The 18,894-nt window shown below is 42.6% G+C and overlaps 1 protein-coding gene across 2 annotated transcripts in view; it reads right to left on the minus strand.

Annotated features, from left to right (window-relative positions):
* Positions 1-2,033: 2,033 nt before the first annotated feature.
* Positions 2,034-18,894, minus strand: part of ADGRA3 (adhesion G protein-coupled receptor A3) — a 122,254-nt gene continuing 105,393 nt past the window's right edge. For both annotated transcript variants that reach the window (XM_027600189.2, XM_027600190.2), the window contains 5 exons: positions 16,387-16,511; positions 15,178-15,301; positions 6,328-6,473; positions 3,779-3,874; positions 2,034-3,635 (listed from right to left, as the gene is read on the minus strand). In XM_027600189.2, the coding sequence (XP_027455990.2) occupies positions 2,393-3,635; positions 3,779-3,874; positions 6,328-6,473; positions 15,178-15,301; positions 16,387-16,511 (1,734 nt within the window). In that variant the 3' untranslated portion in view covers positions 2,034-2,392. The remainder of the gene's footprint in view (positions 3,636-3,778; positions 3,875-6,327; positions 6,474-15,177; positions 15,302-16,386; positions 16,512-18,894) is intronic.

The raw sequence follows: 18,894 nt of genomic DNA on the forward strand, positions 1-18,894 counted from the left end.
AAACAGTATGGCACAGTCACAAAAACAGACCCAAGATCAATGGAACAGAACAGAGAGCCCAGAAATAAATGCACAATTATATGGTTGACTAATCTTCAACAAAGGAGGCAAGAACATGCAATGGGAAAAAGACTTTCTCTTCAGCAAATGGTGTTCAGAAAAATGGACAGCCACATGCAAAAAGAATGAAACCGGACCACTTTCTTTCACCATACACAAAAATAAACTCAAAACGGATAAAGGACCTAAATGTGAGTCCTGAAACTATAAAAATCCTAGGAGAACAGACAATAATTTCTCGACATCAGCCGTAGCAACATTTTTCTAGGTATTTCTCCTGAGGCAAGGGAAACAAAAAGCAAAAATAAACTACTGGGACTACATCAAAATAAAAAGCTTCTACACAGCAAAAAGAATCAATAAAATGACAACCTACTGAATGGGAGAAGATATTTGCAAATGATAAATCCAATAAAGGGTAGTATCCAAAATACATAAAGAACTGACACAACTCAACCCCCAAAACACAAAGAATACGATTTAAAAATGGGCAGAAGACATGAACAGACATTTCCTCATAGAATATATGGAGATGGCCAACAGACACATGAAAAGATGCTCAACATCACTCATCATCAGGGAAATGCAAATCAAAACCACAATGAGAATGGCGAAAATCAACAACACAAGAAACAACTAGTGTTGGCAAGGACGTGGAAAGAAAGGAACACCTGTGCACTGTTGGTGGGAATGTAAACCGGTGCAGCCACTGTGAAAAACAGTATGGAGATCCTCAAAAAATTAAAAATAGAACCACCATGTAAACCAGTAATTCCACTACAGGATATTTATCCAAGGAATATGAAAACACTAATTCAAAAAGATATATACACCCCTCTGTTTATTGCAGCATTATTTTCAACAGCCAAATTATGGAAGCAGCCCAAGTGTCCATCAATAGATGAATGGATGAAGAAGGGTTGGTATACGAACACACACACACACACGAATATTACTCAGTCATAAAAAAGAATGGGATCTCACCATTTGCAACAACATGGATGGATCTAGAGAGTATAATGCTAAATGAAGTAAGTCAGAGAAGGACAAATACCATATGATTTCACTCAAGTGGAATTTAAGAAAAACAAGTGAACAAAGAAAAAAAAAAAAGACAAACCAAGACACACACTCTTACCAGAGGGGAGCTGGGGTGGCGGGATGGTTGAAATAGGCGATGGGGTTGTAGAGCACACTTATCATGACATGCGCTGAGTAATATATACTACCGTAAACTAATGTAACAGTGCACGTTAACTATACTAGAATTAAAATTGTTTTAAAAATGCAACATATTAAATAACTTAAAAAACAAAACAAAACAAAAGAGTTCCAGGAATGGACTCCAGTGAGACTAGGGACCAGGGATGTTTAAGGACTGTAGTGCATCAACGACCGATGACATTTGGATCCGAGAAGCTTTTGCCCTCAGAATGCAATTTAAAGATGAGTACTTCAGCATGAACCTGAGGAACTCTATTCTGTTCGAGAACAAAGTAACAGTCAACATAACAGACAATACTGAAGAACTCAGAATAAGTGAGTGTGATTCTTACTTACTCCTCATTTACATTCAAGAATAATATATGTGCTGGAGGGGGCAGGGGGGGAATGAAAAACAAAATTAAACCAAAATGTAAATCACTGAAAAACCACAAAGGTGACAAAACAATATTAATAGGACCGAAGTGATACAGCAAAGTGATGCAATTTAGAAAGAGCTTTTTAGGCATTTTGATTTTCAAAAAAACATTCCATGAGATCTTTTAAAAACCTTGTAGCATTTAAAACTGTATTTCTAAAATACATCCATCCAGAAGAGCTTTGATTTATGTCATAATCAGCGGAGTTAATACTGTGAAAGTCTGATAATTGATTTACGTATTATGCTCATTAAGATATCCCCATGTATAAACACAATTAAAACAGAACTACATGCTTCTCTTATAAAATACAAAAACATAAGACTGACACAATGACAAACACCTATTTATTGTATTAAATACAGGCCTGAAATGTTAAGTAGATATAACAGGTTCCAAAAAATTACATTTCAGATTCTCCAAGTTCTGCTGGTGCTTTACAACTAAAACAATGCTTTGGAGGTTTTTTCTTTTTTAATTCATAAAAAAAGCAACAATCGGGGGATATAAAATCCATAAAATCCCAAACGTAGAAGTTTATTCAAAACGGTGCCGAATCCCTAAGGTGGCCGTAAACAGCACATGTTCGTAGCTTAAAGGAATGTGAAGCTCACAGTTTGCATGGATTTCTGCCTCGGAAGCCACTGCCCACGCCCCCCCCACCCCGCCCCTGCCACCCCCGCCGCCGGCTACACGGCAGTTTCATGTTTCCACAACCCGGTCCTAACGTTGCCAGTGCTCTCCGTACCCAGCAAGGGGCCGTCCTGCCCGTTGCTCTTGATTGGTCCATTCTGGACAGCCAAGTTGAGTCCGTAAGACTTCTGCTGGCTTTCAAGTTCAACTACAATTGGCTTCCTTAAGGCATCTTTCTTACTACTACTTGAAACGGGCTTTTCGAAATTTCTGGGGCTCTGGGGGAGTGTGCTACAGCCATCGCTGCTCTCCTGTTGGGGTGGGTTGTACTGTCTCTCTCTGTAGGCTAAATACGCTCTTCTGCTTCTCGCGTGTCCTTCATTACCGCCCGGCCGGCTTTTAGGGAAGCCGTTCTGCACACTGCCCTCCACGCTTGTTGGGACGTCATAGGCATATTCTCTGAGGACGGCGAGCCGGCTTGCCCGGTGTCCTTTACTTCTGTTTTTATGATGGCGGCCCGGGTGCATGTTTGGGCGAAACTGAACTTCTAAAGGCGCCACGTGCATCTTGATGTCATTGTCCATCGAATGTTCTGTCAGACTATTATCGAGCTGAGGTGTGGAGTTTAAGGGCAGAGGGTTGGTGTGGCACTGAGCGGCAGCAGCCTGCAAGTTTGTTAATTTGCAGCCCTGGGAGGAATTCTTGAAGCTCGATGTACTCTTGTTGGTGCACGAGGATTCGGCGCTGCTGCTGGTGCACTTCGGGGCCTCTCCGTTTGTGCCACTGGAGTTGGGGGGCTGCACGTCAACCTGCACAGAGTACGAGCTCCGGCCGGGGCAGCAAGTCATGAGCCAAGCAAGTCTAACGTCCTCCCTGTTAACGCAGTGGTGAACCACGATGAAGGCACTGAGGCTTAAACACGTAGCTCCAAAAAAGAAGCTAAACACCAAGTCCAGGGGGTAATACAAGGAAACAGCCAAGGCCCCAAACATCCACAAGGCGACATATAAAAGCAAGGTAAGACTGGCCCCCAAAAGTTGAGAATGGAAAGTGTGTTCATTTTCCAATGCTGACGTCGAGATCAGAGACAGAGACAGTGAGTCCTGATGATGCACTTCGCCATTTCCACCGGCCGTCAACCGCTGCTGTGCCTCAGTGGGCTCCTTCAGCTCGTATCTGCGCTCAGGGTGTCTTTTCAACTGAATAAATATGCTTAGAAAGTACACACAGTTTACGAAAGTGATGAAGCTGGCAGGCCCGTAGAAGGCTCCCAAGGAGGGCTCCCAGGCCATCCAGCAACTAGAAAAGAAAATGAGAAACCGAGTCAGATGCTGTGATGCATCAACAAACTGTCCCAGAAACTGCAATAAAGTTAGGGCCTGGGAAATCATTAAAAAGAGGAGCAATCGGGGTCAGGTATGCAGAGAACACAAAACACTCACTAGGGCGCATTTGGCCGACTGCCGTAATTCTTGATGTTGGCCGCGGCTGTTATGCCACAAACTATGATGGGTATGCCACCTCCGATCAGGTAAAACCTGGAAGAAGGAACAATGCAAATAGCAGCTCATCATTCCAAGTTACCAAGGTGCGCACATCCCAGTGTCTCCATCCTGCAAAAGTCTTTCCTTCGTGACCAATTATTATTCCTATCCCAATAATAAACTGGAAATTAACTCCTGGAGGCTGCTTTGTTAACAATAACTTTCTGAATTTTTTTTTTTTTAATTTTTGTTTGGATATCTTTTTTTTTTTTTTTTAAAGCAGGCTACCAAGTTTCTGACTAGAGGAGAGCTGGTCAGCTTCTGCCACCCTGTGGACAGGCAAGGCTACTGCAGGTAGGGTTTTAGTTCTTTTTGAGAAGGCACTAACTGGCTTCCTTTCGATTCAGCTGGCGAGCCAGAAAGTTAGCCCACTACCAAATGGAACTTAAGGTCTCCCTGTGCCATACGTCAGACAAAACACGTAATGACATTATTTGTTCATTAATGTCTGGCTAAGCCTCCGTGTTCTGGGACACCCTACCGCTGTGTATGCTTATCCCTAGTCGACTACTCAGGCAAAGTAGGTGCTTGGTCCCAGCAGCTTCATGCAGTGGACAGGCCCTTCCTGACCCCTTTCCCGTGGACTCACTGGCGACAGCAGGAAAAATGAAGGTGCCTAAGAACGGAGGACGACAGAGTGGTGGCAGGCCCTACAAAGAGAAACCTCTTTCCTTGGCTTCTTTGAGCTCTCTGAAAAGAGACGGTAGGAACTCTATGCCCTGGCTGGGTCCTCCTGGGCACAGTCACAATCCTAACTCTGCATCTGCCACTTTGTAGAGACACAACCTGAGTTCCTGAGCTGGCTGGCTGAAGACTGTATTGGGGACTCAACGCCTGTGCTTGGTCTTTTTTTTTTTCTCAGAACCTAAAAGGAAGGAAGATGGGACCCCCAAATCTTCAAACACCATCTCTCCATTCTTTTAAGGCCAGGGACAGACACGTAAAATGGCCTCCCGACTCTGTGGCCGGGCACTCCTGCTGCCCCTCATCATCCAGGGACCACTCACCTCCTGAATCTTCTATGTTCTCAGGTGTTCTCTTTCAATCCTTCCCTTTCTTGGCTATGACCCCTCTACTAAATGTCAACATGGCCCCAGGACCATGCTTTTAACTAACTTCTCCCTGGGGCATGTGGTTCACGACCACATATGAGAACATCTCCTGTTATCGGCAAAACGCCTCGCACCGTCTCCCTGCTGAGCCCCCGGTTTCCCACAATGTGAGCGACTCACAGAAAGTACTACCCTCCCCGCCCATTCTACGTTTCCCTATATTCTCAGCTGATGGAAGCACCATGTGCTGAGGTGCCCTCACTAAACTAGAGTAATTTGAAACCATCTTTGAATTTCTCTCCCTCCCACAATTTTAAATCTAAGTGGCCATCCATTCTAGAGAAGCTGCCTCAAGTGTCTTGAACACGCACCCCCTCTATTCTCTCTGACACTGTTCTGGTTTCAGTCCTCATGCGGACCAGCGAATGACCTCTTGGCAGAATTCCTTACTCTCAGGCTCTCCCATTGAGACAGGTTACTAATGCAAGGCTGTCCCTCTAAAAAGATAAACCTCGTAGGGCCACTCCCTTAGGTAAAAGTCTTCAGTGGCTTCCCACATTTGCACATGGCTCCCAGAGGCCTGACACAGAGCTTTCACCCTGAATTCCTGCAATCTCCACCGTATGCCGTAGGTTCCAGCCAAAGTGCAGGCTCAAAGTTCCCTCAGCTCCCCACATAATCCTGTATCTGGAGTGTCACCTCTGGCCTTTGCCCTAATCACTCAGGAAGGTCATCCCTAATGGTCAATACTTCCCAACACCCACCCTCCCCCCAAATTAATGGCGCCTTTGTTTGCACTTTCCAAAAGAATGTTATCTCCACCACAGTTCTCACCCCACCCACAGCTGGTTCTTCACGGTCTCCTCAGGCCGACTGGAAACTCTTCAGAGGCAGGACAGCTTAGGTGCCTGGCCTGGTGCTGGCTACAGAGCCAGCGTTCAATCCACAAGTCACCACTGGTCAGTTTTTACTCCTCTAGTTTGGTAATCCATTATTTTTTTATTATAATTGGGAAGAAGGGTGTAACTCCAAAACTGTGTTGTCTTTTGTGGAGAATAATTAAATTGAAACATATTGCGGAGGTTAAAATCTCTGACATGACCCCAAGGAAAAATAACCACAGCTAACATTTTCTTAGAGCCTGTTAGACGGCTGGTGCCACCTTAAGGCATTTATTTATTCCCACGTTACAGATGAGAGAGGGAGGCCGGGAGAGGGTAGCGAACTTCACGGGCGGCTCCCGGCCAGTACTCAAACCCAGGAAGCCCAGCTTACAAAGTCCATTCTGGACTTTCCAAAAATTTACTCAGCATTGTTTTGTTACGTTTAAAACGGCTTCACCTCAACTGTTTAATGAACGTTTAATATAATGCAGTAAACAAGGATATCAGATACCTGAGCATCGGTCTTGGAGGAGGCGGCAGTTCATCGGGATCCTGGCATCTTTTCGCCTTTTTAGTGACTTGTTTATAGATATTTCGAGCTGTCACTCCAACCCATAGTACTGTAGCAAGAGTGGAATAATGAAGAATTATTCCAACCTAGAAAGAAGATTGAAGAATATATAAACTGAAAGGAGAAAAAAAATTCCCCAGGAACAGGGGCCTCCAAGGTTTACCAAAAATACCCGGTAAGTAACTTTCGAAAACAGAACTCAAAAACAGCATGAAGGTATATTCTAAAGATGGATTCCTCTGCCCACTAACGAAACAAAGCGTTCTAACAGCCGTGGAACAGAGGATCATGTCCTCTCACAGACCCAGGAGAGGCCCACAGACCATACACAACGTTTACCCAAGATAACCCTTCAGACGCCATGGAATTGACTCTTAGACAACATTAAACCAAAGGTGTGTTTCTCCCAGACGCCATGTTATAAAGTAGAGTTCAGTTTCTGAGGCCCATTTTAAGGAGGAAGGTAGAGGGCAAGGGCAGAGAATAAGCTTGTGTGACAGCCCTGAGTTGTTCTAATTCAGAGCTTTCATATATGGTAACGGTAGGTCAGCAATAGAATATACTGGCGAGTAAGAGGGTGAGATCTAGAATCAAAACTTTTACCCGGTTTTAAAACCAGGATCCACCCCTTATCAGCTGTGATAACTGCAGCAAAGGCGTATAACATCTCAAACACTGGTTTCCTTGTTCGTAAACAGAGAGAGAGAGATGAAAGTACTGTGGGGCTAACTAAGACTGTCTACATAACGCATTTAGCATGTTGTCTGGCCCATGATAAGCAATCAAGACAAATGATAGCTATATTTTTTATTATTAAGTACTTATTAGGAGTGTGGTTTTAAGTAAATAAAGTCACCTCTCTAAATGAATTTTCCCCTTTGGAAGAGTGGGAAGATTATCAATGACTATCTCTGGCGTTTCTACAGGGACTGTATGGGCACAGTATTTGAAACATAACAGGTACTCAATAAATAGCGGAAACCTGCAGTATAGGTAATGGTCACACTAATTAAATTTCTTCCCCCAGGGGGTTATGGAGGGCATGTTTACCGTGTGACCTGTGAAGCAACTCCGTTTGGAGCTAGAATTCTAGATGAAGATATATATGGGTCTAAGAAAGGTTTAAATCCATTTTAAGAAAAGTGTATGTGTCATTGGAACATCAAGGACACTATTCAGCTTTCTTAACTGACTAATTACTTATTATCTGTTTGATCATTTCTTTTTATATAATTACCACAGGTAAAATCCTATTAATGAAAATCTTCAAGACAAATTTTTTCCTTCTAAAAGGATGGCTCTCTGATCTCAAGAAAATCAAACTGATTGACATTATCAAACCTAGGGCAGTGATAACAGCATTTAGATTGCTGCCCAGAGTTCATTTCATGAGAATCAGCGTGCAGCCAAAATGTGGCAAATGAAAACCCAAGTCTTATTTTGCAGGACAAAAATGAGGACAGTCACTGTCCAGTGTGAATCTTGCTCTAACTCGGGAAGTGGCTGGCAGGGTGGGTCCAGGTTGGCCAAACTAGAAAACTCAGTTATTTTCTTCATAAGGAGAAAAGTGGCTCCTTGGTTTCCATTAGTTTTACTGTCTGTATGATAAAAGCAAAATTTACAGAGAAAAGTAGAACAAAAAGCATAAAATAAACCTTAGGCTATCTGGAGTCACACCCAATACTAGAAGTAAAAATAATGTCAATGAATTTGGTATACAGACACCGAAACGTTCACGACAAATCACTGGTATTGACTCAAAACGGTAGGCTCCACCGGAGGTTTCTCAGATGATGAGGTCAGAAGAACGAGACGGAGCGGTGAAGTAAGTTTAAAATAGGAATGAAAATATTTTCAACACAGGAGGTGCAAGATGGAGCATTTTCTTGTTTTAGACCTAAGAGGGAAAACTCAACCTTTAGATTTTGAAGTGTTTCCTATGGTATTTCAAAATTTCCAGAGTGTTCACACTTGAAAGATACTAAAGCCTTCAGTCAAACAAAATTATTACTAATGGTAGAATTTTAGGGGTCTGATGTCACCTAGTAACCATCATGTAAGCAAATCCCCAGACATTCCATGAGAACCAGAATAAAGGGGGAGCAGAGAACCGGCAGAGAGGCTATTTCTTTTGGAATGGGATACATCCTACTGTTTTCTCCAGCAGACACTTGAAATGCAACCTGTCAAATTTCTTTCACATAAATCAGAAATACATGTGGAAACTTTGTAAAGTTTGGGAATAAGTAATCTAATTCATAGGGCATGTAAACGATTAATTAAATGCAACAGATAATTACTTGAGAAAGTCACCTGACCTCAGGACATCAATTTCCAAAGCTGTAAAACGGATATAAAATAATTATCCTAAACAGTTGCATTTTATATGTTACTGAACCATACATAAGCTCTCACAAACTAGAGACTGGACATTATAATAATCATATCTGTAACCACCAATAACCCTAAGATAGTACAGTGACTGTGCAAAAAAATGATCTTTATATTCATATAATCATGAATGAATACGTGTAAAAGAGCAACAGCTTCCACTATTGAATACCCACTGTGTGCCCCAAAATGTACGAAGACAATCTGTAAGTGCTTCCATTTTATCCTCCTAACATCACCGTTTGGTGGAGGGTATTAACCTCGAGCTACAGACAATGAGACTGCATCTGAAAGGCGTCCCATCATCACTAGAGGTCACCTGGTCAGTGGCAGGGCTGCAACTCAAACCCATGTCTGCTGGTTTCCAAAACCCATGCCCCTCTTCTTAGGCTGTGCTGGTCCTCACTAAATAGTGAAGCACAGTGACCCCAGTGCGGGGGCGGGGAGCGGCTCGCGGGGGACCACAGCTGAGTCAGCAAGACTGGCATCTGAATCACCCCTCCGCCACCCAAGAGCCCTAGGGATTTGGGACAAGTTGTTCAATTCCATAAGACTCAACTTCTGTATTGATAAAATATAGGAGTAACAAGTACCTCCTGGGGTTAATATGAAAGTTAGGATAACACATTTGCAGTAGTTGGCAAGGAAAAGGTCTTCAAATTCACTGATTAAATTTCCCCAAGGCATTTCACGTGCCACGGCAGAAGAACTCTTGAGAAGAGACACAAAAGGACACCAGAGAAGGTTAGCCGGCGCTGTATTTAATAAATTAAATCATGGAGTGGTAGAGCAACAAGGTGACTTAAGTAAGATTCGGCTGTATCTTTTCACCACACAGCTGAGGAAACCAAGGACCAGAAAATTAATTATCACACAATTATTTGGCAACACATCATGACCCAGAACCCAGGACCCTTCCCACCTGGAGTGAACAGCCCTCGCTACTCTGTCACTCGGCTACTCAGCTCTTCTTCAGCTCCTTCTGCAAAAGAGAGCCCAAGCCTGCAGAACGCACCCACGGTACCACCAGAACTGACTCATGACTCAGAGTGGGAAGGACCTGGCTGGTGCCTCATGGCACCTCCAACAACCTCAACCCATCACTGTGGGGAGGAAAGCATCGTAGAACCCGTTCGCACCGTCCATCAAGTATACGAGCTCTGAAAGGGAAATAAGAAACATAAAACTGCACCAATTATGTGCACATATGAAACTGCATATAAGGTATGCACACATTAGGATTCTAGTAGGTGCACTTAGGGCTCGGCTGGAAGAACCTTAATGATCACATAAGTTAACTAGCCCAACCCATTATTTTATAGAAGAAACGTTAAGCCCCTACTAGGCTAAATGACTAATCATACAGATGTGGGAAACAAAGGCAGAAGAAAAATTATTAAATTTCCTACTACCTACAGCCCATCGCCAAATCCTTGAGTGACATTCCTCTAGGGGCTCAGCTGCCTCGATGTTACTACTTTGCTAAGGGCAAAAGCCAAGCTTAGCCCAACTCCCAGGATCCTGTAAGTCTCCTTTAACACATAAAAATTCCTTTAGAAACTTCCTTTATCTCTACCCCTCAAGATACCTGTTGGCAATCGTCCCCCAAGCATATGGCCCACTGATACACATCTGAAGGGTCTCATGACTACAGTTTTATTAGAAGGCAGTAAATGACTTCTTCCCAACAATAGCTAGCCCCCTCAAGGTCCTGGAAACCTTGCTTCCAAAATTCCTTAGAGACTTTCACTCTCCCTAACCCCCTCCCAACTTGGAAGTGTATAACGGGCCACTTGTCATGACCCGGGTGCAGCTCCTTCTGCCCACGGGTCTTGTCCCTCTGCTTTCATAAAACCACCTTCTTGCAGAAGAATTCTTTCTTGGCCGTCGGCTTCGAACCTTTCCATCTTTCCTACACCATACTAGTCATCCCGGCAGACACAGAATTAGAACCTACCTACTAGTGTCTGGAAGCCCAGGCCAGTGCTGCTTGCCTTCCCCGACCCCCCGCTCGGTTGGCTCCTCACTGAACTACCACAACAGCAAAGAGAAGCCAGTCATGCCTGAGTCAGAAACGGCAAGAGTGTTGTTTTTCACAGAAGGAAGAACCATGGAAAAACAGAAGAAAATGACACGTAAAAACATCTAAGGACCTGCCTTTCCCTTTAAAAAAACAAAACAAAACATCTTTAAGCCACGGACATTCAATGTAGAGGCCCTGAACACTCCCTGCAAATTCCTCTCCTTTTCTTTCTAGAAAAGGTATAAAATATCATTCAGGACAATGAAAGGCAGTCATCTTCACAATGGCCTCTTTCTATTCATTGCCTCAGTGAAATCAAGGTGTCTGCTTCGTGAAAACAATGAATACTTTTAGACAAACCGAGACTACCTTTGCCACCACCATGTGCTGAGCACTCTCCTCACAACCTCTGCTCAAAATGGCTCCAGGGTCAAATGACTTCTACCATTTGTAAACCGAGGCCTTTTTTGTTCATTCGCCCAATAAATATTTGCTAAGCATCTAGTATCACCTACTCTGGGTCAGGTCCTGTGCTGATCCTTGGATAAACACAGGTGAATCAGATCATTGGGATTCCTTGCAGAGCGTCAGGTCCAGAGACAGAGAACAGGTAAACAGCAGTCAACTGTGAAGGGTTGTAGGCATCATGGAAATTTAATAAGCACCATGGGATAATGAGGGAAGGGGAGGGACGGTATCTCTCAAACAGTAAACTGAGACCTACAAACAAGATGAATAGGAATCAGAAGGGGTGGGGGGGGACGCTGAGAAAACAGATTATCTTCTGTGCATGGATTCAGCTGACCCAAGACCCATTACTGACCTCTCGTACGGTCCAATCAAGTTGGATTCCCAGTGTATACTAATGGCCTACAACAGAAACACTCTGCACAGCAGAGAGGTAATTTTTTCCATAGTGACACTAGCAGTAATAAACTCTCCAGCACCTTAATCCTCTCCATGATTCTTACACACACTCACATTTTAAACTGGATGTCAGCTATACAATATTGGATTAGTTGTCAACCTTAGGTTCATGACACATTCTAGTGACTGGACCAAGCACGTCCTGCTTTTATTTAATTAGTTATTATTCGTAAGTGGCTAAGAACTTATCAGCAAGACAAAAGGCAAGACCTTGACCAAAACCTGTATCAAACAGTGTAATTCCCTTCCCCCAAGGTCATCATTACTCTCTATCTTGTTTATCATCCTTTGCCTTCCTTCTACAGTTTTATTGGATCTACATATTTTCATTAAAAGTGAGCAGTTTCATTTTCATTACTTCTTGCTTTATAAAAAAAAGACAGCAGGGTGGATGTAATTTATGGGACTTAATTTTTTTACATATATTCCTAAGACTTACTCATATTGTTACACATTGTTGTAATTCATTAGTTTTGACTGCTGCATAATATCACAGTTTATTCACTCACTCTGTTACCAATGGGCATTTGGGTTGCTTCCAGGTTTTCTCTATTGGGCACAGTGCTGCTATGAATATTCATACGCACGTGTATACTCCTAGACACACGTCTGTTACATAGGGGCAAGCGTACTCTCTGAGTCAGGAGCGGGGCTGCTGGGTCCCAGGGTCTATGCATGGTTAACCTCAGACCGCAAAGCCTCCCAGAATCATCTGCTTAGCATTCCCACCCACGACGCAGAAAACATGCGGACCCAACATGTTCTTCATGACTTGGCATTGTCAGGCTTGATTTTTTGCTGACAGAAGAGGCATAAATGCTACCTCATTGTCTTAATTTGCATCTCCATGACCACCGATCATGCCGAGCACCTCTTCCCACGGATACGGACTCTGCGTGTCCTCTTCTCTGAAAAGCCTGTCCACCCTCGCCACTTTTTCTACTGGGTTGTTTGTGGCATTTTCGTTGATTATAGTTCTTAATGTGTTTTTTATTCCAGTGCCTTTTCAGCAGTATGTATTAGGAAGAGCATCTTCCAATTTGTTAGCTTGTCTTTCCACTTTCATTAAGGAACCTTAATTAACAAAAGCTCTTATTTTTAATTTGGTTAAAATGATCTCTTCTAGTCAATGCCTTTTAGTGTCGTATTTAAGAAATCCCTATCCCAAGGACTGTGATATTTTCTAATGTGAATTTTAACATTTTGGTTTGGCCATAGTAGTTTTTTAATCCACCCGAAGTTGACATTTTTTATAAGGCATGACCACAGATCCACTGTAATGTTTTTCCACGTGGATTTTCTCCAGCTCCTTTATGCTGCACAGAGGTCTCTCTTCCCTGCAACTGAAGAGCATGCAAACCTTGGTCTCACACCAGAGTTGCACATGGGTCTGCTTCTGAGTCTCTGTTCTACTGTGCTGGTCCATGTCTCTCTCCCTACCCCAAATGCCGCAGTGTTAATGATGAGAGCCTCCTAAGTTCTGATGCTTAGAAGGACAGTCACCTTGCTCTACTCTTCCTTTGCAGAAGTGTCCTGGCTATCTTTATCTTTGGTCCTTTGCTTTTAATGTAAATTTAAAGACCATTTTATTGTGTTTTGTGAAAAACTCTCTTATGTATATATTAATTTCAGAGGAACTGCCATCTTTCTAATAGTAACACTTCCTGTCCTTGGGCCTAGTATATCTTTCCATTTATTTAGGTCTTCTTAAATATCTATTACAATTTTGCCTGTAAATCGCGAACATCTTTTTTTCACTCTTGGTACCTGATATTCTGATACATGGCATCTTCACATTAATTATGTTTCCTCATAGTTGCATTTCTGCATCCAACTTCTTTTGTTAAACTTAGATTCACTCTTGGCTAAACCTTCCCATTACCTCAAATCATTTATCTGTAAATTACAGTAGGGTTTTATATATATATATATATAAATAATCACATCATCTGACAACAACTCAAAAATTAGTCCCAACTTATGGGTGAGAAAGCTGAGACACAGAAAAGTTAAACATTGAAATCACAGGATCTCAAAGAGACATCTGCACCCCCACGTTCACTGTAGCATTATTCACCACAGTCAAGAGATAGAAGCAACCTAAATGTCCATCAGCAGATAAACGGATAAAGAAAAGATGATGTATCTGTACAATGGAATATTACTCAGCCATAAAAAGGGAAGGAAATCCTGTCCCATGCTACAACACGGATGAACCCTGAGGACATTATGCTAAGTGAAATGAACCAGTTGCAGAACGATGAACGCTGCATGATTCCACTTAGACGAGGTATCTAAGTAGTCAAGCTACAGAAAAGTAACACAGTGGTTGCCCAGAGCTGGGAGGACAGGGAAATGGAAAGCTGCTGTTTAACAGGTACCGCGTTTCAGTCATGCAAGATGAAACAGTTCTAGAAATCTGCTGTGCAACACTGTACTTGTACTTAATATTAAACTGTACACTTAAAAGTTTGTAAAGAGGGTAAGTCTTTTGTCATGTTTTACTGGCAATTAAAACAAAAGTTAAATAAACTGTCAATAAAAACAGCAAAGTAGACCTGAGACCCAAATCCAGGCAGTTTGAACTCAATTACTACATGGCACCACTTCCTATCCCGTATATGGAAAACAGTATGCAAATATAGGAAATATGTACAATTTTTGATGTCTATTCATATGTTGAATAGTTTTGATTTTTCTACATATATCCCAGAAGAATACTAATACTGTTCACTAAGGCGACATGTATGATAATTTATTTGGAATTAAAAGTTGAGTATTTTTAATTTTTCTTATTTACCACACATGAGAAGCTTCTGATTTCTGTATCTTACAGTTAAATCTTTTTCAAATTCCTATTATTTCCATAAGTAGATGAAATAATTTTTAAAACCCTACTACTGGGGCACCTGGGTGACTCAGTCAGTTAAACATCTGCCTTCGGCTCAGGTCATGATCCCAGGGTCCTGGGATCGAGTCCTGCATCGGGCTCCCTGCTCAGCAGGGAGCCTGCTTCTCCCTCTGCCTCGGCCCCTCCCACTGCTCATTCTCTCTCTCGCTCATTCGCTCTCAAATAAATAAATAAAATCTTTAAATAAATAAGTAAACAAATAAAACCCTATTGTCAGAAAATATCACTTTTTTCTTAGCCCAAGTCAGGGTTTTACAAACTTTTTAAATTAAATGTTCGGCATTATAAAAGACATAACAAGTAGCAATGAATTCCCAAGGATAAAGAGAGAAGTTCCCTAAGTCACATGTCCAATTGTGAAATAACAGTTCAAAACTTGGGAGTACACCAGTTAAAAACATGTGAGTGACAGACACTCAAGTTTAACTGTAAAGAAAAACAACTTTAAAAAACATGCTTCCTTCTACAGTTAATAAAACATGAAATTACTTTCTAATGTCATTATTTTTTCCCATTTCAGGTTTTCACTCTGACTTACCGCTTGGCAGACACTGCCATTTCTGGTTTGGGTTATTCCTCCCACGAAGACCACACAGGTCAGGAAAACATGAAAGCACAAGTTCACAAGCATATGCCAGCCCTTGAGACTGATTCTAATCAAACTGTTAAAAGGAAAAATATGAATATTCAGGCTAGTTCATGTAAGGCAGGAGGCTATGATATTCATCTGCAAGTTTGCAATTCCAACTGTATAAAAGGCCAAACGTAAATGTTTTATGCTTAAACATCTTACTTAAAATACATGTACTATCAGACACACACACACAAACACAGGATTTGAGACCTCATTTAACTCAATACAGTTTCTTAACATTTCACTTCACGCACTAAAAAAGACAAGTCATTTATGGAACTATTGCACCCACTAAAGGCTAAACAAATTCTCCATAATAAGAAATATCTGGGCTTCTGTTAGTTACCACGTCTTATGACAGCTGGATTATTTGTTTGCTTCCAGGAGATTTCTGCTTTTCTTGACCTACTAGGATAACACGGTCTAAATGCCCAGTACATTTCCTCCTGGCCTTTCATAACAAAATGTTGAAGTCTTTCTTTCTTTCTTTTAATATCAAAATCTCCTTTTGTTTCTTCACTAAATGTCAAGAAATGCCATGTAAGTCCAGCTTAAATAGGAAAATACATTCTAGCAAAACCTCTTGTAGAGTGAATTTCTGCTTAGCAAATCCTTCCAGTTCGTTATTTCCTACCATAACATAAGTTTCTGTAGCTTTGCCTCCAATTAACAGAAACCATATCCATGTTTAAATGCCACAAACTGCCTTACAAGGGCCATCTATAAAATAAAGAAGATCACAACGTGCACAAAGGCATAAATTAGAAGTAAACACCACCGTCGGCTTCTGGAAGACACCGCCACAGGTAACAAGCCTCCAGCTCACCTCACCTGCCTGCTGCCCCCGTCCCACCTCCCAGCCTCCAACACATACCTCCCATATTCTTTCCCAGAAGCAAACAGAGTGAATGCTACAAAAGGTGAACTGACCATCTCCTGGACTAATTCCTCATGTGTCGAATTGCATGAACTGAAGGAAGCTTGTATGTATTCTAAAGTAACGGCTCTTCCTTCAGAAGGAAAGCATGGTGTTGAACTCAGTTTTATCCTAATTTGATGTGAAATAAACTCCCTCCACTCGAAATCCCCCATTTGCCAAGCTGCTTTTCTTACCTGTGATGGTACAGATAACTGATGAGGACCGCCAAGAGGCTTAAGAGGAGAATGACGGCGGTAGTATAAACCACGGGGTGCAGCAGACCGGCGGCCTGGGCGTAGAGTTCAGATCCTGTCAAGTCCTGAGGGAAAAAGGAAAGCCCTGTTCCAGCTGCACGTTTCTGGACGTGCAGAGATTTTCTCCAGGGATGAACATACGCTGACCCTCATATCTCTTTGTTTTATTCAAGGACCAATGTTTCATGCTATCTTCTTCACACCTTACTCTGCCTTCCTAACTTCCACTGTGTAAGCTACTTATGGTGTATGTACGTATGGGGTGTGTGTGTGTGTGTGTGTGTGTGTGTGTGTGTGTGTACATGCATACATGCACATGTACATATTTAGACATGCACACACCCTTGCTCTACATCTGAGATGTAGATAAATCTGAATACTGACTTCGCTACAAGGGTCATGGAGAGACAGCAACAGACTTGTGATAAGGCAGAGTAGTACCTCTTAGACAACCAAGCCTAAACGGGCCTCGCTAACCATCTGCGGTCAAGTTCAACTCCGAGTTCAACAAATACAAGCGGACTGACCACTGGGTGAAGCACTGGGGACACAATGGTAAGACGTGGTTCCTGCCCTTGAAGAGCTGCCCGTCACAGGGGAGAGACACCCACAATCAGATTGCAACAATGTCTGAAGATGGTAAAGGCAACACGGTTTTGGGAGTGAAGAGCTCAAAATCTATACTGTAAATAAGAGCAAATCACTTCTAAAGCATTCATCATAATCCAGGCACCGTGCCAGCACTTTACACTGAGTAACTCTACGAGTTATAGGTACATTACCAGCCCTGCTGTAGAGGTTGAGCAAGTGAGGCACAAAGCGATTAAGTGTCATGATGATTTGGTCCAAGGGAACGTTGCTGCCAAGTATGTCCTCCCGAACACAATGCAGACAGTGCCCGACTAAAATGAAAACAGTTGACACCATAAGGCTTCCTTCCTTATAAAGGACCAAAGCAGGCTGGGCAGGTGCCTCTGCCCCAGCCACAGTCGCCACGCCAGAAAACAGGGGTTGTAGAGTCTCCAGATCCTCTCCCAAAATTATCCTTCTAAACGGACTCTGGAAGCTACAAAAGGACAGCTGGATGGAGGAAGTCGTCCACAGTAAATGCATCTTTAATCCGGAGGTGCCTGACACATCTATAAAAGCTAGATGGAAAAGGGGGCAGATTTTCCTGAAGAATCAGAAGTCAACAATATACAAATTGTAGATCTAAAAAGATCATATCAGAACACCTTAACAAGCCCCTCACTGTAACAAATGATGAAGAGAGGCCCACGGAGCCTGACAAAAATCACAGTTAATAGGAAACTGGAGCTACAACATGGGAAATTGAATTCTAGTCTAAGAGCTCCACTACGTCGTGGTGAGTCTCAAACCTGCAATTCATCTATATATTTGACACATGTTAACTGGGTACCCACCATGGCCAGGCACTATGCCAAGCACTGGATACCCAGTGAAACTCAGAACGTAGTCCCAGCCCTCGAGAGCTGACAGGCTGTAAACTGAGTACCAGAAAAGGGAAAATATAAGAGAAAAAGCCTATCACCATGAAGTCTGCACCATCTGCCCCTATGAGATGCCCACACGATTAGTCTATGGTCCCAGGACCTGCACGCACTCACATTTTGCCCGAAGTCCAGAATATCCATGGGAAAACTAAAAAAAAAACTGGGGCAATGAGAACCAGTTAGATGCTAGTAAAAGCAGTTCCTCTCAATTTCTACAAAGAGCTACTATTCCAGTGCAGAATTAATAACTGGTATTATTTAGATAAGATAATTCAATATCTAGGATTTGGCCTCTAGACTCCTCCCATGCACCACGTATTTGACATTCCTCTAGGAAATGTTCAGTAACACGTCACCACTCACTTGCTGGCTACCTGAGTCTGGAGCCGTTACCTCCCTATAAAGTGAAGACACCACCAATCACCTGGCAGGGTCTGGGTAGGGGCCATAGGGAGGGCACACCAATGTGCCTTCCACAGGCCTCATCGGAGAGCTAACAAACACAGGTGGCCACATATCTAATGAACCATCAAAGTGCCAACTCAGTTCTCAAAATATATTGTATATAATATTTACATTTAAAAGCAGTTAGTGTTTTTCAAAAATCAAGTGAAAAGAATAGAGTATAAGAAAGAAACTGGAGGTTGAAATAAAGGGCAAAGACCCTTATCCAAGTTACAACTGGAAGAAGGCACAGGTGCTCCTGTCACTGGTCCCACAGGGCATGCTTCTTCTGGGGCATTTTGGATTGTCACCACAAACTGACCTACCCAAATGGAAGAGAACCCCAGCGGAGAGACTGACCCAGGGAAAGGGGTAAAGTGCCAAACAGTAAGTGCTTTAGGCTTTGAGGGCCAAGAGGGAAATTGAGGTTACTATGCAGGTGCTTATTAATCACTTAAAGCAGCTGATGGGACTGGGCCTGTGGGTCAAA

This window comes from Zalophus californianus, chromosome 2 (assembly GCF_009762305.2).
Source record: "Zalophus californianus isolate mZalCal1 chromosome 2, mZalCal1.pri.v2, whole genome shotgun sequence".
NCBI lineage: Eukaryota > Metazoa > Chordata > Mammalia > Carnivora > Otariidae > Zalophus > Zalophus californianus.